Genomic DNA, 25,127 nt, shown 5'->3' on the forward strand with positions numbered 1-25,127 from the left:
CTAGGTGGAGCTATGGATGCGATTTGGTGAAAAACAGGCTTCAAAGAAATAAGTAGAATTTGGAAACGGGGAGAGACTTAGAAACCTGTTTGCTTTAACTCCCAGTCCCCCCCCCCCCCCCTTTATGTTTCATTTGTAAATTTCTTTTATTGTGTGTACAAAATTGACTACTTTTCAAATAAGTTATCTATGCTTATAGTTATAATTTACAAGGTAAAAAGGGTATTACAATCTCTTCAGTAGATACTCCCTGTCTGCTCTCCAGATCCCCTTGTACTCTGAGAGGATCATCTCAAAGGCTGCATTGACAGTGCCCTCAAACTTGGGCTCCTGGCAGGGTTCTCTCATGGAGCAGCACTGGCAAGAGACCTGGGGGCAGGAGGGGAAGGGGTGGTCAGGGCATTTATTTCCCCAGCTCCTTCCCTGCTGGCTGTGGGCTTATCTAGAGAAGGCTATGGCTTCTGTTCAGTGGCCCCTTCTATGCCTAGAGCTCTCTCTCTGAGTTCAGGTAACCATTTACCTTGTCCCGCAGGGCCTAGGCCTGTAATTATTCCCCAGCGCAGCTAGCCCAAAGGCAGGCACATCACCGTCCTTTATTGGGCACCTGAGCCCTGTCCACACCTTTGTAAGCCATTCTTTCATTAAACTCCTTTCCATTACACCTTTTGAGCGTGCCATGTATTTCCTGCTGGGACCCTAACTAGTATAGGGCTCACTTCCTCCTTTCTCTGTTCCCCATCCACTCAGTGCTCCTGAAGCAACGAATTCCATAGGTTTCCTGTATGCACGCACATACAAGCCTAAAGGAATATATTTTATATTCCCATCACCATTATTTACTCCAATATGTATACTATGTGCCCAGGGAAGCACTGTAGTTTTTTTCTGTAATAATATATTCTAGAAATCACTTTCGAGTAGTATATAGAGATTTACCTTACTCCTTTTCATGGCTGCATTATATTCCATTTTATGCAGGTACAATCATATTTTAGTCAGTCTCCTATCAATAGACATTTAGGTTGTTTCCAGTCATTTGCTATTACACAACATTGCTATAAGAAATAATCTTGTACTTGAGTCATTTCTCCTTAATTTATGTATGAGGAAGATGAAACTGAAAAGGACTAAGTTGCCTGAGGTCAATTCCTTGCAGAGCACATGTCACAGTGACTTGCAAAATGGATCTGAATTTTGCTGAGAGTCTTCCCACAAGATGTACTGCTCTTCTTAAATTTCCACCCTTATGCTTTCATTCCCAGGGAAGTTCCAAGAATGGATTCTAGAGCCACGGTTCCAGGGTATGTTTCTTGACCTATTATTAATTTGCTGTGTGACCTTGCACAAGTCACTTAGCCTCTCGGTGTCTCAGTTTTCTCACCGATAAAATGGTTTCTACCTCAGTGTTGCCGAGACCGTTAAGTGCTTGGAACAGTGCCTGGCATATAGAAAGAGCCATGTAAGCACTGGCTTTATTAGTGGTGTTATCATTCCTTTGGTTTGAGGCTGTGCTCTCATATTAGCATTGAAGCACAGCAAGAGAGAGCTAACTCTTTGCGTCTCATCATTCGTTTATCTTTTAAACTGAGATTATCTGAGAATATGAAATGTTTCTTGAGAGCAGATATGGATGAAGAAATTAGAGCACTGGGGAACCTAAAGTGGTTCTAAAATAGAAGGGAGTTCCTAAAGATAACTTTGCCCACTTCACAATTTCATTTTGGTTTTCCTGTTCATGGGGACCATCAATCGATTTAGCCTCGGGGTGCCTCAGTGATATTACCTATAATTCACAGTTACGGAAAACAAAGGGGTGAAGGAATTAACTTGCCCATAACCACCAGCAACTGAAAATGGAAGGAAAAGAATGCAGACTTCTCTGTGTGCCCTTTCCTTCTCTCTCTCTCTTTCTTACTCTCCTGGCTTGCTATCTTGAGCCTCCTAGGAGGTATAGAACTCTGAATCTAGCAATCACTAAGGTTGGAAGGGCGAAATGATCATGAAACCATCACCATGGAGGTGGTGTCTGGGCATCCTCCTGGAACAAATGGAAAAAGCAAAAGCAAAAGCAACCCTGAAAAAGATCCCAGGAAGAAAGGAAGGTGAATGTCATTTGTACACAGCCCTGCTTCACCCTCATCTCTCCTGCGTCTGCCCTTTTGCCCTGTTATTCATCCAACATTCAATTATTTAATGTATATATTGAGCACCTACTGTCTGCCAGGCACTGATATCTGCACTTTCCTAGTAACTGCAGGGCTTTCTATAGATCTTCTTTCAGATCTCCTGGGAGATCCCCAAAGATCCCTTCCCAAAGCCTTTAAAAGCCATAATCTTAGATTTCTCCCTTTCTAGCCCCAGGCAGCTCATCAGAACAGTAGGAACAGTTGAAGATGGAAGACTCTGTAGTTTCTGTTCTCTGCTCAACTTCCCCTATTTTTTCCCCCCAAGAGAAATCTTAAGGGGGATCCAGGTGCAAGTGGGGCTTCAGCACCCATGGAAGATCCTTACGGAACTTGACTGAGGGCGGGCCTGGCTCTGGTTCTGGTGAGCCACTGAGGTCAAGCGGGGGTGTCTCCCATTGGCTAATTTCCCTTCAAAAGAAAATTGGGGTGAAGAGTGAGTTTGAGGTGCACAGAGAGACCTTCAGGGGAGAGGAAGCAAAAGAGAAATAACACTCTTTCCCCAAACTGTTTCTGACAATTCAGCCCAGTATCCTTTAAGGTTGCAATAGTATCATCACTCTGTGATAGAAAATTATGTTACCACAAAACAGGGATGACAAAGGGAAGGTTCAGAGGGTGGTATGGTGGTGTCTGATTTGGCTTTTAAATTCTACAAGAAGACTGCAGAGAGACCAATGTAGATGCTTACCATGAGTTGGTAGCTCTGCTTAAGTGTTCTCTCTACCTCTTTCCCACTGCTATGTGGTTTCTCTAAAAATGTGGGTACAGGACCAGGAAAGGGGAAAATCAGAGGAAACATTCAAATACTGAGGTTCTACCTTAGTGCTGTCAGAGGCAACTTTCATCTCTGAAAGGATAAAAATTAGCCTTCCTCAGAGTTACACAGCAATCATTGGAAAGAACATAAAAATCTAGACCTTCAATCTCTTTTATTTCCTTCAGAAAGTCTGTTGTAATTAAAGACTGTGGTAATTTAAGCAGGCCTGCAGATTGTTTGAACTACAAAAAAAAAAAAAAAAAAAAAAAGACAAGAAGAGAAAGAGGAAAGAAATCATTTGCAATGAATTGATAGGTAGAGGATCAAATGCTTAGGTTTATCTTAGAAGTAACCCACAGTAAGACTGTTGTATCAAAAAGGGAAGTACTAGCAGTATCAGTGCTTCTCAGAGTGTTATCCATGCATTTGAGCCAATCCCCAAACTGTTACTGGTCTACAAGGGCCTACTTGTCCAGTCCTTCATAAGAGGCCAAACTGTGGACCACAGAGATGCCTTTATATGTAAACACTTGAGGCCTGGTGCACGAAATTAGTGCACGGATGCAGTCCCTAGGTCTGGCCCGCAATCAGGGCCAATCAGGTTCCCTGCCTCCTCCCTTCCCTGCCTCCTCCTTCCCTCGACACCCACATGCCACCACCTCAGTGCCTAGGAGCACTGCCCCCTGCCACCACCACTCGTTGCCATCTGTGGGTGATCGGTGGGGCGATTGGGCCCCTGCCCACAACCACTTCGGCCTGGTGCTGCCCACTCACCTGCTCCACCATCCTGCTGTGGTCCCACTCTCGTCGGGGCCCATCAGGGCCGGCTGCACCTCCACTGCCGCCCGCTGCCAGCGCCGTGTCGCCGATGCCCACCATGGTCCATGCTGCCCCCTGTTGGTCAGCGTATGTCATAGCAAGCGGTCGAACTCCCAGTTGAGGGACAATTTGCATATTAGGCTTTTATTATATAGGATGATTTTGTATGAGTGGGGGATATATTTTTTAAGTATAAACTGTTGGGCCAGATGTGCCAAACAACTTGGGTTTGAAACCACAGGTTTCTGTTAACCTCTAGAGTCTAGACAATAGTTTGTTTCCTCAGGACAGATAGATATGGTGTCTTTACTCCTACCACTTGAGAAAGTTGGTCGATTTTGCCATGATCTGCCTGCAACTGCCTTTCACCACTTCCTTTTTGTGTGTGGCAGTTTTCTAGGTAGAGAGGAAGTATCTACACCTGAGCCCCCTGGCGCTCTGGTTTCAGTTACAATCAGAAGGCAGTGTCCACTGATAGGCAATAATTTATGATTATTTATGTTTTGCTTAGACTAACCCTAAAATACATTTTTCTTTGAGATTTGTGTAAAGTATTAGGAACCCAGGACTTTACCTACTTACTGGCTGTATTACTTTGGACATAGGACTCTCAGCTTCCATTTGTCCTAAGAAAACTGGGGAGAACCCTACCTATTTTACCAAATTGTTGTAAGGGGTTAAGTGAAATAATTTATGCAGCACAGCCCAGTGTAGCATAGCAGATATCCCTATGTGTTCATTTCTTCTTGGATAACTGGGTTGGAGCTTGGGAGAAGAATGGATGCTAGGTAGAGAAGGAAAAGACAGGAATCAACAGAAATAACCTGGGATTGGCAATCTGTAATCCGTTTCAGTCAGCTGGTTCAGGATATTTTTATCCCATCATAGGAAGTAACTTGCATTTTTTACATTATTCACGCTCTGGAGAGGAAACTGCTCTAGATGACTCCCCGGTGCCCAGCGATTTGGTATCATGGGAGTGTGCCCAGTCTCTTTGTGAGGACCATTCAAGCCCCCCACAAAGACAAATGTGTAACAGAGGTGTCAGCCTTCAAAGGTTTGCACTTATAATTAATATCCAAATAACTGAGCCGCATCCCCTCACACGCCCATAAGAAAGCTAGCCTCGACCTCTCCTCCTCAAGGATTTCTGGAAATTCCTAAGGAATGCTTACTTTAGGTAACCACCTGGGGCCCCAGTGGCAGTGGATCTTATAATTCCTCACAACAGAGAACAGACTCTCACATTTAACCCAGTTTTACTAAGGAGATATGGGAATAACACAAAGAAATAGCAATGCAGAAAAGAAGAATATAAAACTGGGTCCTCCAAAACTTCTCCTACCCTGACCTCATAGGAAGGACATCTCCCCTCATCCCTATCTTGCTGCCATGAGACACCTACAGACAAGAATCCATTGATCATGACAGCAAGGAAACCCACTCTCAGGGCTACAATTCTACTCACAGTAAACACAACCATTTTATATAATCAGTGCCTTTTATGTACAGTGCCTTGTGTGAATGCAGCAGGTGCTCAATAAATATTTGCTCAGTGAATGAATAAATAAATGAATGGTCTCAACCTTTCCATTGCAGACTAGAATCTTAGTTTTACATGATTAAAAAGACAATTAAGTCCCCCACCCTTACAATGGAATAATTATCAGCCATAAAAAAAGATGAAATATTGCCATTCATGACAACATGGATGGACCTTGAGAGTATTAAATAAAATAAGTTAGTTGGTAGAGGAAAGTTTAGTTGAGGATAAGATATTGGGAGCCAAGTTGAAGATGAAAGATTCCTGTCTGGTATTGATGTGAAACATGAGTGAGGCTGCGCCTTAGAACCTAGGTACTGCTAGCGGGGCTGAGCTGGAAGGGAACTCAAGAGTCATTTCGTTCCATCCTCAACCCATCCTCAAAAGAACTGAAGTGACTAGTTTGAAAAATCATAGAATCTTAGGATCAGAAGGAGACCTTAAAGGCTCACCTCCTAATGGAAGAATACCTTCTAGAGTAGCCTGAAAAATGGCAATTCCAAGCTATATGAATACAGGGGTGGGCAAAACTAGGTTTACAGTTGTGAGTACGAGAAACACAGAGTTTATTCTTGTACTAGAGGCCCGGTGCATGGAGTTCATGCATGGGGGAGAGGGGTGTGTCCCTCAGCCCGGCCTGTGCCTTCTCACAATCTGGGATCCCTCGGGTAGGGTCCTAGGCCTGGCTGGAGATCAGGGCCTATCCGGGCTTTCCTTCCCCTGGCTGCTGGCAGCTGGCCTCGCCCCCACTGCTGCCACTGCTTGCCATCTGTGCGGCGCTGCTCTCCCCCCCGCCCCAAGCCCAACCACCGGTCGCCTCTCTCTGTGCGAGACAGGCATGGGGTGTGATCACTTGGCTGACCTGGGCCCTCTGCAGGGTGATCGCTGGCCAGCCCTGCACACCCACCACAGCGTCACTGGCCAGTGATCTGGGCCTCCCTCTGTGGGGCAATCGATCATGGGGCCTCCAGATTGATCGCCCTGCAGAGCGAGGCCCTGCCCACCCACTGCAGCACCACCAGCTGGGTGGCCTGGGCCTCTCTCTGCGGGGTGATCGTGGGGCAATGGCGGGGGGCCCCCGACCAATGGCATCACACCCGCCTTGGGTGTCCTGCTGCCAGTGTGTGTCATAGCGTGTTGTCCAGTTGATTTCCATATTACACTTTTTTTTATTATAGACTAGGGGCCCGGTGCACGAAATTCGTGCACTGGGTGTGTGTGTGTGGGGGGAGTGTCCCTCAGCCCAGCCTGCCCCCTCTCACATACTGGGAGCCCTCAGGCGTTGACCCCCATCACCCTCCAATCGCAGGATCGGCCCCTTGCCCAGGCCTGACGCCTCTGGCTGAGGCGTCCGGCCTGGGCAGCGGGGACCCACAGCTGCAGCGGCCCCACGATCATGGGCTTCGCTTTAGGCCCAAGCAAGGGACCCCTAGCTCCTGGGACTGCCAGCTTCGACCGTGCCCAGCTCCCATCGCTGGCTCCACCCCTACTTCCTGGTATCACTGGCCAGGGCGGAAAAGGCGCCTGATTCTCCGATCATGGTGGGGGGGCAGGGCAAAGGCGGCCCCAGGGCCGCCTTTGCCCTGCCCCCCAGCTCTTAGCTCCCCCCTGGGTTTCCGATCACTGTCAGTGGCAGGGGCCTTCTTCCTGCTTTCCCTTTCGCCTCCCTGCATTGTGCCTACATATGCAAATTAATTGCCATCTTGTTGGCAGTTAACTGCCAATCTTAGTTGGCAGTTAATTTGCATATAGCCCTGATTAGCCAATGAAAAGGGTAGCTCGTACGCCAATTACCATTTTTCTCTTTTATTAGTGTTGATTATTACTTATTAATTATTGTATTATATATTTGTATTATTTGTCTTTATTATTATTATTATTATTATTATTATTATTATTATTTGATACCCTTCCTTATGATTTATCTTTTAGGTAACAATGGCTGGTAATTTAATCTACTTTTGCCCACCCTGTATATCCAGCAACCAGGAGATTAACCTTTGATGAATAGCTCTAGTTGTTAGTGAGCTCTTTCCAGCTGTTGGACAAAACTCTACTTCAGTGTAAGTGTACGCACTGAACTTGGCTTTCATGTCTTGGCTTAACACTTCTGTAGGTGAAATACACCCAGCTCCTTCAGGTATTCCTAGTCTATGGTGGTTTCCAAACCCATCACCATCTTGGGTGCCTCCCCCAGATCTATTCCCATCTAACAATGTCCCAATTAGCAAGTAGGGCTCAGAATAGAACAAAATACTCCACATAACAGGCTGTTCTAGACATAGTAGGCACAGCAAGACTATTTGATTCCAGTTCTGAACAGTATCCTACTATCAGTGGTGCTAAAGTTCTTCTTAGCTATTTAGCAATTAGATTTCAGTTTGACCTACATTTGTAATTGTGGCACATTTGTAGTTCATGAGTAGGATATCACTCATATTACTTTATATCAAGCTCCCTTTTCCCATTAACTCCTAACAAACCAAGGTTCTTCCATCTAAAGTAGGTAAATAAAAAGCAAGACTTTATTTTCTACCTTCTTGATCTTGACCTAGAGACTCAACCTGGCATTTTAAATGAGAAAACTCTCATATATGTAAATGAATATTCTCCCTGCTGTATTCATCTTCATATAGCATAAGCTAATCTACTATGTCTTCATACCAGTCACCAGTAAGAGAGAGGTACACAGAAATAAGAGAATTTTTTAAGAGTTGTTTTGTCGGTCCAACCTCCTTTCCCAACCATATTAACTTATTCACATGTATATAAATGCAACCCTTTGTGGTGTGCTGTGATAAAAATCAAGATAGTCTGTGCCTATGACATTTCTCTAAGCTACCAAACTAGTTATGCTACTTAAAAAGATGTAGGGTAAGTTAGTCAAGAAGTTACTTAACTTCTCTAACCCATTTCCTTATCTATAAAATGCCACTATTTGCTCTATTTTCTTTACCAGCTTTTAATTAGGAAGGCTCAACTAGTATAAGACATTTGAAAATGCTTTGCAAATTTTAACTTGCCACAGAAATCTAAATGATGATATGATGATTTGTTACTAATGCTGAATATGAGTGACTCAGGCCTGACTTGCTTCTTTTAATGCTGTTTGCAATGTCTGTGTGAGCCCACCAGTTTCTGACTCAATACTGAGTCTAGGTTTCTCCCTGTTGGACCTAACTCCTCCAACACCTGCAATAGATTCATACTCAGATTGTGGTTCTCTTGCTTCCTTCTGTTGTCATTTTCAGTTTCGGTCCTGGATAGACATCAGGGCTTGTTGCGTGATGCCCAATTCCCTTGTGACAATTTCAACCCTGGGCAGGCTCTTCAATTCAGTGCCCAGCTGGGTGTCCAATACCCAGGGACACTGAGTTTGTTAGAGGAATAACTAAATAACTGAATGAAAGATGAAGGAAGGCCGCTTTCATTCTCACGTTTGTACCTTTACTGTGTTTTTATTCTCTCATGAACAGACAGACAGACAGACAAATACATGCACAGAGAAACAGACAGATAGATAGGTGGCCTGTTAGACAGTTAGGTAGGTAGGTAGGTAGACTGACAGGTAGGTTGAATGAAATCCCATATGGGAAAGCATGATTTAAATGTTCTTGTTATACCATTGTCCTCATTCAAGGCTGATTTTCAGCAGGTACTCACTGGTGTGGTGGCATCACTGTTGGGGATAGAACTGGATAGAACTGCCCCCAGCACCCTGAGTGCTTCACCACCCAGGCCATCCCCTGAGGCTTGTCCTTCCCCCAGGCCTCCTTGATATTCCCACAACCTAACAACCCAGGAGTAACTCCAGGTTCAGCTATGAGCTTCCAGGACGATTCCCTAGCATTTGGATTGGTGTGCATTCAGATTGGTCACTTCCACTGCCAGGCAGGCTGGTGACATTTTTCACTATTAGCCCTGCCCCCATTACTTACCTACTCTCTCCCCATCACTGAAAATCTCCCAGGTCCAGGGCATGTCTCATCCCCTCCTGCTCTCCTGTGCTTCTCCCGCCCAGGCAGAGCTCCCGCCTACTCTGAATTCCTTTGAGTCTTATGGTCTGTTTCTATTCATCAGACACTTAATTGTACCTGGCCTTGCTTCTTTTATACAACTTTTCCTGTGGGCAAGGTATTTCCCCAGCTCCCATGAATTCCTCAAGCTGGAACAGATTGAGTACAGACTGTGTATCCATTGCAACATCTCCTACAGTGCTAAGTGGGGGTTTAAAGTCCTAAAATGGAATCTGATAGAGCCTGGGGACCGTTCCCCACAACAGCCCTGAAAGGGAGGAGATGCTGTCAGGATAGCGCAATGAATCCCCTGTCTCAACGATGAACACTCAGAACAGCAGAGTCTCTGTCAGCCTGGGCTGGAACTTGTTTTGCCTCTCAGGGACCAAAGCCTGGAGCCTGTTAGGCTGACATTTTCCTAACAGCTTTCAAATGTCACATTCCAGCATCCAGCACTCCTTGCTCTTTACTTCTTTTCATTTTAGAACATCAAAAAAGTTTTTGTGCTTTAGAAAGACCCCTCTCCCTCCCTCCCTTTGAATTTTCTGCTTTCAGGAGGGTGGTGCTGGAGGACAACTCCCCAGGGCACTGCTTGAGAAGACGGAGTGGCTCATCCCGTCACATGTGCGTCACATGCCCGTGGCAGCCAGTCATGCGTTGTGTGCAGAGGCAGATGCGGCATTTGGGTAAGCGGGGAGGATTCTGGCAACCCCAGTGCTTTTTCAAACGTTCACCTAAAAAACTCATCGTTTAGTTTCTCTTCAGATTCCCTTAAAAACACAGGTCAAACTTTGCACCTGACGAAAGGGGAAAAACCTGGCTTGTACATATAAAAATTTTGGCAAAAATACCACTGTATTTAATATTTGGGTGACTCTTTAAAAAACATTTTTAAATTTATTTCAGAAAGGAAGGGAGAGGGCGAGATAGAAACATCAATGATGAGACAGAGTCATGTTCCCTACTGGGAATTGAGCCAGAAACCCACAGGGAATGCAACTGTGACCTCCTGGTTCATAGGTCGATACTCAACCACTGAGTCATGCTGGCCAGGCAATGACTTTTGATTTTCGATAGACAGACAATACAATTCTAAATTTCAAAATATTAAAGAAGCTTTAGAACTTGAATAAGATAAGTTAAGACACTAAGGTATAAATATTATTTTTCAGATTTAAAATGTGAAATGTGTTCCCCTGGCTGGTGTGGCTAAGTGGATAGAGTAACGGCCCTCACACTGAAGATGGCAGGTTTGATTCCTGGTCAAGGGCACGTACCTGGGTTGCAGGTGCTATCCAGGGCCCAGTCGGAACACATGTGAGTGGCAACCAGTCAATGTATCTCTCTCACATCAATGTTTCTCTCTCTCTCTTTCTCTCTCTCTCCTCACTCCCTCCATTATCTCTAAAAATCAATGGGAAAAATATCCTCGGGTAAGGAGGCTAACAACAATAACAAAAAATGTTAAATGTGTTTTTAAAACCTTTCAAATACAGAAAACATATAAAGAAAATAAAAGTTCCTAATTATCTTATCACATCAACAGAGACAGTTACTGTTAGTATCATTCTAACTTTAGTTGAGAAAGCAAAGGAGAAGGAAGGGGAAAAAGGAGTACGAGGTTTTAGATTTTCTTTTCAAACGTGTAAAAAAAAAAAAAAAAGGACTCTGGGAGTAATCCCCAAATTTTTAAAAAGAAATGACAGATATTCCTATTCCTAATAACACTTATATTGCCAGAAGTACCATTGCTGGAGTACACATGACAGTGTTTCATTGATCAATGAGCTTTACAGAGTTCAAGTTTTTATATCACAGAGGACAAATACAATATCTATGTGTATACTTTTGATATGGAATGGTTTGTGAATTTCATGTCATCTTTGTGCAGGGGCCATGCTAATCTTCTCTGTATGGTTCCAATTTTAGTATATGTACTGCTAAAGCAAGCACTTAAAATAATATTTTACAAAAGTACTATGCATTACAAAAAAACCTTATGAAATAGAAATAAGGGGGAAAATTTCACACAATCCCACCACTTTAATAAAGTCATTAATATTTCAATATCTCTGAGCGCCTCCTCACACCACCCAGCAAGCTGGAAGGGCTGGGCCCGCACCCCACCCAACCCCCCCCTCCTCCCCACTGACCCCTGAATGGCAAACAAATCAGCACCAGCAGCCCCCTCTTGGCAAATGTGATTCTTCTAGAGAACTGTTGATTGATCAAGGACCGGGATTGCAGCGGCCACTACTTTCCAGCCTTTTGTTTCATTCTCACTTTTTTCTTCTTATTTATTTGGACTCAACACTGCAATTGAAAGCAAGCTATTATAAGACTACCTACTTCACTGCCCCACTGTGATTCTCATTCTCTCTTTCTCTCTCTCTTCTCTCTTCTCTCTTCTCTCTTCTCTCTTCTCTCTTCTCTCTTCTCTCTTCTCTCTTCTCTCTTCTCTCTTCTCTCTCTCTCTCTCTCTCTCTCTCTCTCTCTCTCTCTCTCTCTCTCTCTCTCTCTTTCTCTCTCTCTCTCCCTCTCGCTCTCCCTTTGCTTATTATTCTCACGAGTCAAGAGCTTTTACAGCATGTTGAATACATAGAAATGGCTTTCATGTTGTTAGCTGAGGTTTGAATTCTGCCTCTACTGTGTGGACTTGAGAAAATTAAGTAACTGGTCTCAATTTTCTCATCTGTATAATTTCCTCATCCCTACTCATTGGGTTCTGTGAGCACGGAAAGAGATAATGTGTGAAAACTGAGTGACAGAGTGATAAACTCAGAGTAAGTGCTCAATATATGGAAACTATTTTTTTCACTTAAAATTATATCATAGCAACTATTTCATATTTCTATATAATCTTCCTGTCATTTTTATTGCTAGATAGTAGTATAATGCAAATATACAAATCACTAAGACTAATTAACTTTCATTTTGCTTGACAGGTTATTTCCAGTTTTGGGCCTCTAGATAATACTGTAATTAATCTATTATTTTCCATATAACATACATTTCACTTTAATCTACAGATTTCGTTTAGAAAATCCTTGGAAAAGTATGAACCTTGACATGGTTCTTGCTATACACCAGAGCTTATTTTTTGAGCTCATTTTTTAAACTTAGAAAGTAATCTAAGTGAATATCAAGTTTTGTAACTTGCTCTTTTTCACTTATTGTTATGGTAAAGCTTTTTAAAAATCATATTTTTACATTTGCAATGGACCTCTCCATGGTCTTAGCTTTTTCTATATTTTTGGATTATTTCCTTAGAGTATATTTACATAAGTATAATTAAATGGTATGACAAATCATATGGCCTCTTATCTACAGACAAATCACTCTCCAAAATAATTGTACTAGTATGTGCTGACTTATATGACCACTGATAATTTATGAGTCTACTAATTTAAAACCACATTCTGGAACATTATGTGTTATAATTTCAAAAGCTTTGCCAATGTAATGATTGAAAAGACCTACTTAAGTTTTGCTTGATTTAAATTTTAAATTACCTGTAATGTCAGCATTTCATTTTTTGAATTTTAAAGCACGCGGAACGGAGACACAGGGAAGCTGCTTGATTTGACTCACAGCCTGATTATATTTCTCCTCCATCTATTCAACCCAAACTTTCAGGCATTAGCTGCTTCCTCTGTACTTGCAGCTGTTCTGTTTTAACATGGAATTCTATTTTTACAGAACAAAGCAGAAAACATGCCACTCTCTGAGTTTACTTCTCCTAAGAGGAGCCTGCTGTTGAGAATACACAGTTATAGAAAAGATGTTATAGGAGGCAGCTGATGACCAAAGAACTCTTATAAGAAAAGAGTTTCCTATTGGCATCAGCAAGGTCTTATCTTACCAGGTAAAAGTTCAGAAAAATGATTCTGCATAGTCAGAATAAGTCTGAAAAACTGGATTGCACTAACCAAACTCCTAAAAGACTTTTCTACAATTAAAAAAAAATACAATTAATGTGCAGATCAGAATTTGCTTCAGAACATTCTATTTCCATAGAAAAGTCTATATGAGAAATGAAATTATAATCAGATTCTCAGTATCCATTGAATCAGTATGGGGTGCAGAGAGGGGATGGTGGCTGAAATAATTTCAATGGCTGATGTCATCAAGTATCTGAATTTGATGCATTCATGGCCACTGGAGGGACAGACTGACAGGCTTGGACAGGCTTGGGATTCACTAACACATTTTTCCATGTTGGACTCTTTTCCCTAGACTTAATGCACATTGCCTCCAAATTCAATCCTGTAATATTTGTTCAGCATCTTCTACGTGCCAATCCTTGTATTTGGTGCTAGGACTACATAAATACATAAAAATCAGCTCCTGCTCCCAGGCACCTCACAGGCTTTTGGAGAAAACAGAACACAAATATAATTTTTAAATGCCATAAGACTGTTACAGATCTAGGATCTGATTTCTTGTTACATGGCTGGCTTGCAGAATCTTAAGTCTAGCTCTGCTATGTGAAATGAGCAATTTGTCAAATTTCACTGGGTCTTATTTTGCTTATATGTAAAATGGAGACAATAATAGTTCCTGTTTTATTGAATTGTGAAGTTTAAATGAAATAACACATGTAAAGCAATTAGAACAATATCTAGTATATGGTGTGAAAGTTAGCTATAATGGTAACCTCATGTTGTCTACCAGCAATATTTCAAGCTCAACTAAAGGAGGAATGTATAGTCTAACCCTTCCCAGCACTTCAGCACATCTATATGCCATGATAGTCAGAAATGTATCATCAAGACAGATGGGATGATTAACTTCTGAAAATGTGACATCACAAATTTGGAAGTGGCCTTATATGATAGTGATAAATATTTTTTACAATATGTTCCTGACATCTTGTGCTCTACGTTCCAGGAAAAGTCTGGATCCATTTGGGCACTTTCAACACCTCAACACAAAAGATATCACTTTCTTATGCATCTGTCCCAACATCCAGGACACACCAGGGTTACATTCATTTCTGGTTTCCCAGGCTAGTTTTGAACTCCTTGAAGATAAAGATCATGACATACCCATCTTGAATTCCTGGCCTTTAACATAGAGCCTTGTGGGAAGTAACAGCTCATCAATTATTGATTGATTGAATAAATGGCTTTGGTGTCTGTATCTCCAGCATCCAATCTTACTTTGGGGACCTATCAGGCATCCTACTTTAAGCTCAAATATTCTGAATGGAGCTCCAGACTTAAGACACTACTTACATATCCTTTTTTTTGTTTGTTTCAGTAATTGGTTTAGGAGAATAAACATGACATAAGCTTGTCCAGAGTTCATGTCTCAATTTTTTGGGGGGAATGTTGGAAAAAAACACTCGTTTTGTGTGTGTGTGTGTGTGTGTGTGTGTGTGTGTGTGTGTGTGTGTAGGGCGTTGGTGGATTTGAACATGGAAGGTTTTCTAACTACTGGCAGAGATCCTGTGATCATGAAGGCAGAACTTGTTTAAAAGCAGTTAACAAAATGGAAGCAGAGTGAAGAGATGGTACAAAGACCTTAGATCTTGAAGACATTGTTAGACCCCTGTGCCCATCTGCATCTTTTATTATTCAATTACATAAACCAATATTTCTTTTTTTCTCAAAAGCCAATTTATATCAGGTTTTCTTTCACTTGCAGTCAAATGATACAACAAATTGCAAATTCTTCTATAAGATGCATTTAAAAATAAATTTATTTGTCCTATGCTCATGGCCAAAGTAGGTGCCCAACTGTTATTTTCTTATTCAGTTAATCAACAAATAATATGTTAGGTTTTTATAACCTGGTTAGATGCCACAAAGTTTAAGAAAGTCCCTTGTACTGCAGTCTAACTGGGATTCTTAGTCTCTGTATTTTCCTCTTTCAAGGAATACATCTGTTTACCCAGAGAAGTTTTGATTCAGGAATGAGTTGGTTATTTGTGTTCTGTTCTCAGTTCAAGCCTTTCTTTCTTTACTCTGCGCTGTGGTGGTAGGGCTGGGATTCTCAAACCTCATTTATCAATCTCCCTTGTCAGCTGGTTTCCCATTAAGTTCAGGGGACAGGAAACCCTAAGGGAACTGGAATGTGGGAGGGAATTCCTTACTGTTCCCAGTTCCTGAATGTGTCACTCTTACAGCAGCATTTGATACTAGGAGTGGTGCTAGGAAACAGACTGTCAAAAGTAGGATTCTGGGATTGATTTGCATTGAACTCAGAACTGAACATTTTGCCAATGCAAAATGGGCACTGGCAATCTGTGGCATGCAATAGCATCATGATTTCAGCTCAAATCTTCAGAACATCCAAGTTTTTCTAAGGCTGCCCTAACAGTGACTCCTATTCCTTCTAGTTATAGGACAGACATGACTAAAAACTCAGACCTAATTCACAAACTGACCTAGTTGCACATGTGAAAATTTAGGCAGTAATTTGGAAGGAATAGGACTCTGAAACCGGGAATGGGAACATTTATTTGAGCGGACTTGGATGAAGCTGAGAATCTTGAATTCCCCACATATCCCTGAGAGTGGAAGAAGCCTCTCACTTCCCATTTGAGGATGCTAGCCTTTCTTTGCTTAAAAACCTGTAATAAGTACATATGAGGCAGTTGCTATGCATGGGGTTCCTAACCCTACTGTTGTTAACTCCCGTGGCTTTTATCGAGGGTCAGAACACAGCACATTTGGAGGGACAGGGGCATAATCTGGCTGAGGAGGAAAAGGCTTATAGACCAAAATAATTGCAATATTTTCTTAAATTTATATTGGAGAGCAAGAACTCGGGGGCAACTGTTTCCCAGACAGGGGTCATTGTTCCTATGCTGAGGCCTCCCCATCTCAGAGCTGACTGCCAGCCATATCTGAGTTTCCATCAGCCTGGCTCACACTGTTCCCTCTGCCCTGATGATTGTATGAGACCCCAGCCCATCTAACTTGCAGCCCCACCCAAGCTGTTTGCAGTGGCTTTTCCATATGACTGTCCTGTTTCCAGAGTGGCAATCAGAATTTTTTACTCAAAGTAAAAAAAATCTTTGGTGGTGGTTGACCCTAAGAATTAAACATATGGCTGGACTACCAAAGCAATAGAAATATAACTTGAGTTCTCACAACTGAGAATCACAACTTCTTACATTCCCAGACCTTATTAGTTCACAGATCTGAAGCTCCGGGTTGGAGAGGAAGAAGAGACCCCTTGAGAAAGGACCCTGCAACAATGCCACAAATACTTACTGTAGATCTCCCTCCAAGCCATCCCCAAATCATTCACTAAGGTGTCTGTGCACTGGGAGAAATGGAAATACCCCGGCTTTTCAGGGATTTCTAAACACTGTTCGGAAATGATGCTAATCCTTAGGAACCCCAAATGTCACTGCGGTCCACTGGTCAAATAGGAGCTTATAGTAGTCCCCCTTATCTGTGGTTTCACTTCCCACAGTTTTAGTTACCTGCAGTCAACAGTGATACAAAAATATTAAATGAAAAATTTCAGAAATAACTACTTCAAAAGTTTTAAATTTTGAGCCCTCTTGAGTATAATGATAAAATCTCACACTGATCTGCTTTTTCCTGACCCATGAGTCCATCCCTTTGTCCAGCATATATGTGTGGTATATATTCACTGCCCATTTGTTACTTAGTAGCCAGCTTGGTTATCAGATTGACTGTCGCAGTATCTCAGTGATTGTGTTTAAGTAACCCTTATTTCACTTAATAATGGCCCCAAAGCATAAGAGTAGTGATGATGGAGATTAGGATATGCCAAACAGAAGTTGTAAAATGCTTTAACTGAAAAGGTGAGTTGAGAACAATAAGATACTATGAAAGGGAGAGGCCACATTCACATAAATTTTATTAGAGTATATTATTCTAATTGTTCTATTTTATTATTAGTGTTGTTAATCTCTTACTGTGCTTACTTTATCAATTAAACTTTGTCATAGGTATGTATGTATGTATTTATGTATGGATGGATGGATAGGGAAAATGTAGTACAGTATATATCAGTACTGTCTGTGGCTTCAGGCATCCACTGGATGTCTTGGAACATAATGCCCACAGTTAAGGGGGGGAGAGGTGTGTAGTGGCCAGGTGATAGAGTTTGGGCCTAGTTCCATCTTGTCATGAATCTGTGATCCATGAAGCCATTAAAGATGATAATTAGGGAGAACAGTCAGCAACATAGTTGCTTATGGTACAGTGACAATTTGGGAAAAGAATAGAAAATTACATGTTACAACTAACTATAGCTGAAGGTATGTACATGTCTGGAAGAAGAGCAAATGCTGACAGCAAAAATGAAAATACTTTTGCTTGGATGATGAGATCATAGGTGTTTTTTGGTTTGTTTGGTCTTTCTCAATTCCTTTAACTCTCCCAAATGTTATTTTTGCTTCCCTTTTAAGGGGTACTTTTTTTTAAAAAGACTTAAAACTCATCTAGCTATTTTATTTTAAAAATGGCCATTTATATACTTTTTGGTCAATCATATTAAGGTCATAAAAGGTCAGAAGGTCAAGTGTAGCGATTCTCCTCAATATTATAATGAACACTAGAGGCCCAAAGCACGAAATTCATGCAAGAATAGGCCTTTCTTCCCCCGGCTGCCAGCACTGGCTTACCTCTGGCACCTGGGACCCGGGCTTCCCTCGCAGCCCTAGTTTTGTCCGGAAGGTAGTCCGGAAGGACATCCAGTCTAGTTAGCATATTACGCTTTTATTATTATAAATGCTGTAGTATAGAACATATATCATGCTGCCTTATGGTCTTCTTCCCTGAAGAAGCCTGAATTTTGGGTTACTGGAACTGGGGATCCCTCTCACTATTTGGTACAGTGGGGCCTTGACTTAAGAGTTTAATTCGTTCTGTGATGGAGCTCGTAACTCAAATTATTCGTATATCAAATCAATTTTCACCATTACAATGAATTGAAATGCCATTAATCCCTTCCGGACACCCAAAAAACACCGCAATTGTTTTGTAAAATGTTTTTAAATAAGAAAAATGTATTTAAAAATAACGAATATTGTATAAAAACACAATACTGAACAACAGAATGTAGTGCAATAAACTTGTTTTATTAAGTTTAATGTACAGCATTTACCTTGGAGATCAAACGACTTAAAGATGCTGATAGAGTTGGAGGAGAAAGGCTGAACTGAATAACTGAATAACTGAGTCTTATTTGCTGATTTTTGCCCTTTTCGCCACACTTTCATCACTTTCATCTACAGGAGTTTTCGATAAAAACCTGTCCAATGAGATCTGTTTCATCCTCCCGTTCAGAATATTTCTGAAATGAGTTAGGCAAATGTTATTAAATAGCTCCATCGCACACCCAGTTGCATTTTTTTCTGGGTGTTTCTTTTGAATAAGGTCTGAAAGTTTCTCCCACAGTCCCAACATTTCCTTTATCTCACTTATAGAGATAACCTCCTCCCCCTCTTCCTCCTCCGTGTCATCTATTTCCTGCAAAACCTCCGTGTGCTGCTGTGTCTGTAGCTCCTTTAGCTCCTGCGTTGTCAGTTCCTCGGCGTGCTCCTCGATGAGCTCGTTGATGTCACCTTCCTTTATATCCACGCTCCCTGCCTCACCATGTCTGACAACGGAGTGAATGCCGGTCCTCTTTTTAAAATTTTCAAACCAGCCCCAACTGGCTTTAAACGGCTCGCCGGATGCCTCGTCCACCGAAGTGCCTGGGCTCTGCTGCAGCAAATCAGCGTAAATAGCTCGTGCCTTCTCGCAGATTATAGCCTTCGTCACGGTATCTCCTGCGAGCTGCTTCTCCGTTAACCACACCATTAGCAGCTCCTCCATATTTTCATGGGTAGATGTCCGCTGTTTAGAAATCATTGTAACGCCCTTGGCTGGAGTTGTAGCCTGTATAGACTCCTTCTGCTTCAGTGTGGTGCAGGTCGTGGAAGTGCTGCGCTCGTCCTGCTTCGCCAAGTCGATTACACACACACCTCCGTCATGTTTTTCAATAATTTCTTTCTTTAATTCAATGCACATCATCCGCTGCTTCTTCTCAGCCCTGTCCTTCGCACTTACTTTCTTCAGATCCGTGGTTGAAAAAACAAAGTTCTGCAAAATAACTGCAAGCACAAATGCGAGCACAACACTGATGCTTCAACTAAGAGCTAACCCAGGGGTGGGCAAACTTTTTGACTCGAGGGCCACAATGGGTTCTTAAACTGGACCTGAGGGCCGGAACAAAAGCATGGATGGAGTGTTTGTGTGAACTAATATAAATTCAAAGTAAACATCATTACATAAAAGGGTACGGTCTTTTTTGTTTTAGTTTTATTCATTTCAAACGGGCCGGATTCGGCCCACGGGCCGTAGTTTGCCCACGGCTTACCCCTTAAAGTGAACGAGTGAGACAGGTGAAGCTGGGCTGATGTTGTGGCATTCACTGTGACCTTCGCTGCGCCAACTAGCGGTGGGGTATCTGAAGCTGGCTCGTAACCCGAATTTTAGCTCGCAACTCAAAGCAAAAAATCGGCCGAGAGACGACTCGTATCTCGAAAAACTCGTTAGTCGGGACACTCGTAAGTCAAGGCCCCACTGTATTCTGGAGAATAGCCCCAATCTAGGACCAAAGATGGCAGTATTTTGACAGAAACCATTATGCAACTGGGTTCCTAAGTTCAACACCACCAACCAAGGATTTAGCATGCAAACCACATATCTGGGGGCAGGTGGGGATTCAGAATAGGTGGGCTTGCTTCCTCAGTGGAAAGCCTTATCTGCCTGCCCTGATCTCCACAGCATTAGGAGGTACTGCTCCTCCAACAGGGACCCCAGACCAACCCAGAGGACCTGGAAAACAGCACTGGGACCCCTCCCTTCTGAAGAGGGCAGCCAAATGAAAGGCTTTCAAACCTCTGGGAGCCAACTGGCCTGATGAATATTAAACTTACTGACTTGGAAGGGCCCTGGATGGGCACTTAGCCAAAATTAGAATATCTGGGATACTTTGAAGAATGAACAATTGAGTTTCATTCTTCAAAGGCATTCTTTGATTTATAAAGACGGAGAGTGGAGGAATTTAGGTATTATATGATTTGTCTGTTACTCATTTTCCCACCCCTTCATTTTCATTAACTCCTCATTCTCCTTAGCCTGAGCACCAGTTCAAGAGCTTGCTTTAGGCCCTAAGACACTGTTATACTTGCTAATATACACATTTGGATAGTTCCTGGATCAACTAATGCTCTGAGCTTCATAGCCACTAAGAGGGTAAGTTAAAGTCATATAGAGACCCAGGAAATGAGCTTTCCTTTGGTGCTTTGACCATATGGCTATTCATCTGAAATCTTTTTAGGCACAGCATATTAGCATGCCAGGAATTTTAAATGTGTACATTGATTTCCCACAAGGTTAAAAACCAACAATAATCCAACAGATTGTTTGGAATGAAAGATGTAGTTAAAATAACAACAAAACTACCACTCAACATGATGTAATTACAGATAAAACAAATGCTTTGTGATTTAGACCTCACAAAAATACTCAGTGGCTTTTCTCCATGATTTGTAGTTGGCCACTGTGTACTTAAATGCTTCCTGTTGATTAGAATGACTTAAATGCTTTCAAGATTCCAGTAAACCATAAAGCGCGTCATTTATGGCTTGACTTTGTAGAAAGCCCTGTCTGTGAGCTGATAGTTTCAATAGGCTTTTCCTATAGATAAAAATTACTGGCAATCTGTCCATTTCTGCAGCTAAAGATTTCCATTCATCTCTGTTCTGGGAAGTTTTTGAAAACTTAGGGAGAAATAATTCCCTTTGTTTTTACTCTGACAGCAAAGAAGGAGCCTCGGGACATGAACTGGGGTCCAGGATCCAATGTGGTCCTTTTCTAAAGTGCAATAGTGCTGGCTCAGTCACAGGCTGGAGAGGTGAGAGCGGATGGGTGAAGGGGTGGGCTGCCTGCCTTCCTCTGAGCACATGGTGGCCAGGAGCTGCCTAGCCTTGTTGTAGTCTCCCGATTAAAGTGCTGGGTCATGTACGGCCGTTTGAAAAGTACAAACAAGCTTTGTGAGCTAAGGGATTCTTGTTCAGAGTCCAGAGGCTTCTTGAGGATGTCCTATCAAGTCACCCCAGCTCCAGAGATCGCGTGTTCAAATCTGAGGAGAAAAGTCCATGAACAGGAAAATCACTTTTCTGATTAGAAAATATAGAATTTCTCAAAAAAAAAAAGATTGAAGTGAGAAACTACTGCAGGAAAAAAAGCTCATCTATCTGGAGGCAGCATGGTTCAAAACCTCTCTTTCTAACCCTCTACCACTGCCCTAGTCCACGTCTTCAGCCTCTCTCTGCAGACCTATTGCTAGAGCCTTCTTCCCTCCATTCTCTGGGCTGCAGACAGCTCAGTGATACTGCAGCACAGTTCATGGGGCTTCCCTAGTCAGACGCTTGTAGTTCCCCACTGTGCCAGATAGTTCAGTTTGTTCCTAGAGACTCGGTCTCCACCCTGTTCTATCCCGCTCATGCCCTAGGAGGATGACATAGTAGACTATGTCACTGGCTACCATCCCATTCTTCCCCTCAGCATAGGAGATTGCAGTGGGGAGAGAGTGAGGTTAGGGTATGCGTTCCTCAGCAAGCAACCTCCCAGACAGATTGCAGGTGGACTTTATCCCTCTGTCAAAGGCTACAGTGCCTTGTGGGCGTCCCCTCCTCTTGCTGTCCTCTCCAGGTTCTGGTAACTGCACCTTCCCTTTTCTCCTTCAGGCCTAGGGATGCTTAACTGTTCCCTGCTTTTGCTAATTCCAGGGTGCTTGATATCCCTAACCCTGCTCAAATCTTTGTAAATAGTAAAAACTTGTAAAATTGCTTTGTCACCCCTTCTATCATTTCCTTCGGAGACCTGACTGAGGCAACATGCCCAGTGAAAAAAAATCTAATCTCCTTTGCCTGGAATTTATGACTCATAATTCCCCCAACATTCTTTCCTCTTATCTCACAACTGGCTCTTTTCAACTAAGATCACATGCCTTTTCCTATCGATGCCCCAGTTCTCCCTGCCTCTCTGCTGTATCTCCTATATCCCCTCTGTTTAGATAAGAAGCTCATAAAACAAACAAATAAATACAAATCAACATAGAGATTGGGTCAGTTTCCAGGGGGCATGCAAAAAGCTGATCTCTTTTATTTTAATTTAATTTTAACTTGGACCAATAAGAACAGTTTTTTGAGTACCTTATCTCCAATACTCTATTGTAAGAATCTTGGATAACTAATGTTGTACTTAATTCACTCTTACAATTCCCACACAGTGTACCTGATGCAGAATCCTGAAAATAGCAGAAACTTAATACGTTTGAGAGTGAATGAATGAGTGAATGAATGACTAGCACTATACTAGGAATAATAAGACATTGCGTTTTTCTGTGATTATTTCATTCAAGAAAGTCACTTAACATCCCTTAGCCTTAACATCTCACTACCTTTAAAATGAGGAAGTCAGGTCTGTAAACTCTAACAAACCATAGCTTGATGACTAGAATAAATCTTTTTAAAAGAAAGCATAATATATACCTTTGGTATAAGTATCAACTACTACAGTTTACTGGTTGACATTGTGGTTACTTGTATAAGAGCAAGAAGCCATGGGCCCATATAGCACAAGCGAGTAAGGTTAGCTGCAAGAAGAATTTACACAAATGGAAAGGGCTGTGTGCCATAGACAAGGCCTGAGGTGGCGTGGACTCTAGCTCCAGTTCTACCACTCAGTTATAAGATGACCTTGTGCAAGTCATCTCATCTTTTACATCCTTCCAGGTTGGCTGGGCTAGTAATCTTTGAAAGGCAACTAAGACATTGGTAGGTATTGTTGAAAGGGCATATGGTGTCTCCCTCCCTAAAGTTGACAAGGACCCAATGAAGAGTTCTATGCAATGCACTTGACTACTGGCATAAAGAGAGGTGAGTGGGGAGTAGATAAAAGGACTTCAGAAAGTTAGTTCTTCATCTAGCAAGCATCCATATGTAATTAAAAGTGATACATTGGGACAGCTAAAAATGCATTAAACTACAGAGAAAATTCAGGAAACAAAAGAAGAAAACAATACAAGGTTCCATAACATAAAGATAATAATTATGGAATATATATATATATATATATATATATATATATATATATATCCCATAAAGTCCCTACTGAAATTCTTAAACTCTGCCATCAAGGCAGGGGAAGGAGTGTGAATGCTGGGGAGAGCAGGGGGCAATATAGAAACCATGAGCATGGCTCTGTTTCAATAAGATTTTGTTTATAAAGACTATTGGCCCCTGGTCATAGTTTGCTTAAACCCCTTTTAGCTGATACATATAAATGAATAGTAGAGTGCTAACTCTGGTCGATTCTCATTTAATAGATGCCTAATGAAAGTACACTTTCCAACAGTGGTTCTCAACCTTCCTAATGCTGCGACCCTTTAATACAGTTCCTCATGTTGTGGTGACCCCCAACCATAAAATTATCTTCGCTGCTACTTCATAACTGTAATTTTGCTACTGTTATGAATCGTAATGTAAATATCTGATATGCAGGATGTATTTTCAGGGGTCGCGACCCACAGGTTGAGAACCGCTGTAAGATGTAATAGGCTTTCAAGGGAAGAGGAAGATCCTCACATGCTTTCTAGAAATTTGCAAGTTAGTACTTTGGGAACTGCAGATGTTACTCCTGTAAGCTTTTACCCAACATAAATGCTATAATTAATATACTTATTTTCTTTTAATAAATATATGGCGTACAGGACATTAATGTTTATAACCTGGTCCTGAGAGCCAAATTTTCCTAAATCTTGTAATACTTGTTTTCTCAGAATAAGAAAAAAACAATTTATTTTTTATTTATTTTTTTAAAATATATTTTATTGATTTTTTTACAGAGAGGAAGGGAGAGGGATAGAGAGTTAGAAACATCGATGAGAGAGAAACATCGATCAGCTGCCTCCTGCACACCCCTTACTGGGGACGTGCCCGCAACCAAGGTACATGCCCTTGACTGGAATCGAACCTGGGACCCTTGAGTCCGCAGGCCAACGCTCTATCTACTGAGCCAAACCAGTCAGGGCAGAAAAAAACAATTTAAAAGTAAATGACAGCTCTGGCAAATGTGGCTCAGTTAGCTGGAGTGGCATCTTGTACACCAAAAGGTAGCCGATTTGACTCCTGGTCAGGGCACATACCCAGGTTGCGGGTTTGATTCCTCAGTTGGAGTCCATGCAGGAGGCAACTGATCAATATTTCTCTCACATTTATGTTTCTCTCTCCCTCCCTCTCTCAAACCTTAGTTAAAATGTTGCTATGAAGGTATCTTGTAGATATGATTAACATATACCATCAGTTGACTTTAAATAAAACAGATTATCTTCCATAATGGAGGTGGGCCTTGTTCAATCAGTTGAAGACCTTAAGAGCAACACTTGAGATTTTCCAGAAAAGAAGGAATTCTGGTTCAAGACTGTCATAGAGAGTTCCCAGACTGCTGGCCTGCTCTACAGATTTCAGACTCCTGATTGCACTTTCAACTTTTACCTGAATCGCCAGCCTACTTAAGCCTGCCCTACACACAGATTTCATACTTTCCAGTCTCCTAGTGGCTCTGTTTCTCTGGAGAAGAAGCCTGGGGTTCATTTTGCCTCTAACAACAGGTACCAGGTTTTCTTGGCTGTCTAAGCACTGGGCCCCAGACCTGTCCTCTTTCCATTCCCAAAGTCAATATCTCCATGTCTTTTTTTTTTTTTTAAATATATTTTATTTATTTATTTATTTATTTATTTATTTATTTATTTATTTATTTATT

General features: G+C 42.0%; 1 protein-coding gene and 1 non-coding gene across 7 annotated transcripts in view; both read right to left on the reverse strand.

Annotated features, from left to right (window-relative positions):
- The window catches only part of PDCD1LG2 (programmed cell death 1 ligand 2), a 97,959-nt gene that overhangs the window by 19,187 nt on the left and 53,645 nt on the right, over positions 1–25,127 (reverse strand). For 2 of the 6 annotated variants that reach the window (XM_059656745.1, XM_059656747.1), the window contains exon 6: positions 20,760–21,441. The exons of 3 other annotated variants lie outside the window; for them this stretch is intronic. In XM_059656745.1, the coding sequence (XP_059512728.1) occupies positions 21,405–21,441 (37 nt within the window). In that variant the 3' untranslated portion in view covers positions 20,760–21,404. Of the gene's footprint in view, positions 1–18,352; positions 21,442–25,127 lie in introns of those variants that run through there. One more of the 6 variants, XM_059656744.1, reaches the window with a different exon arrangement.
- LOC132212853 (U6 spliceosomal RNA) lies at positions 11,169–11,274 on the reverse strand. Its single transcript, XR_009447799.1, has one exon. It is a non-coding gene; the product is annotated as a U6 spliceosomal RNA (small nuclear RNA).

Source organism: Myotis daubentonii, chromosome 11 (genome assembly GCF_963259705.1).
Source record: "Myotis daubentonii chromosome 11, mMyoDau2.1, whole genome shotgun sequence".
NCBI lineage: Eukaryota > Metazoa > Chordata > Mammalia > Chiroptera > Vespertilionidae > Myotis > Myotis daubentonii.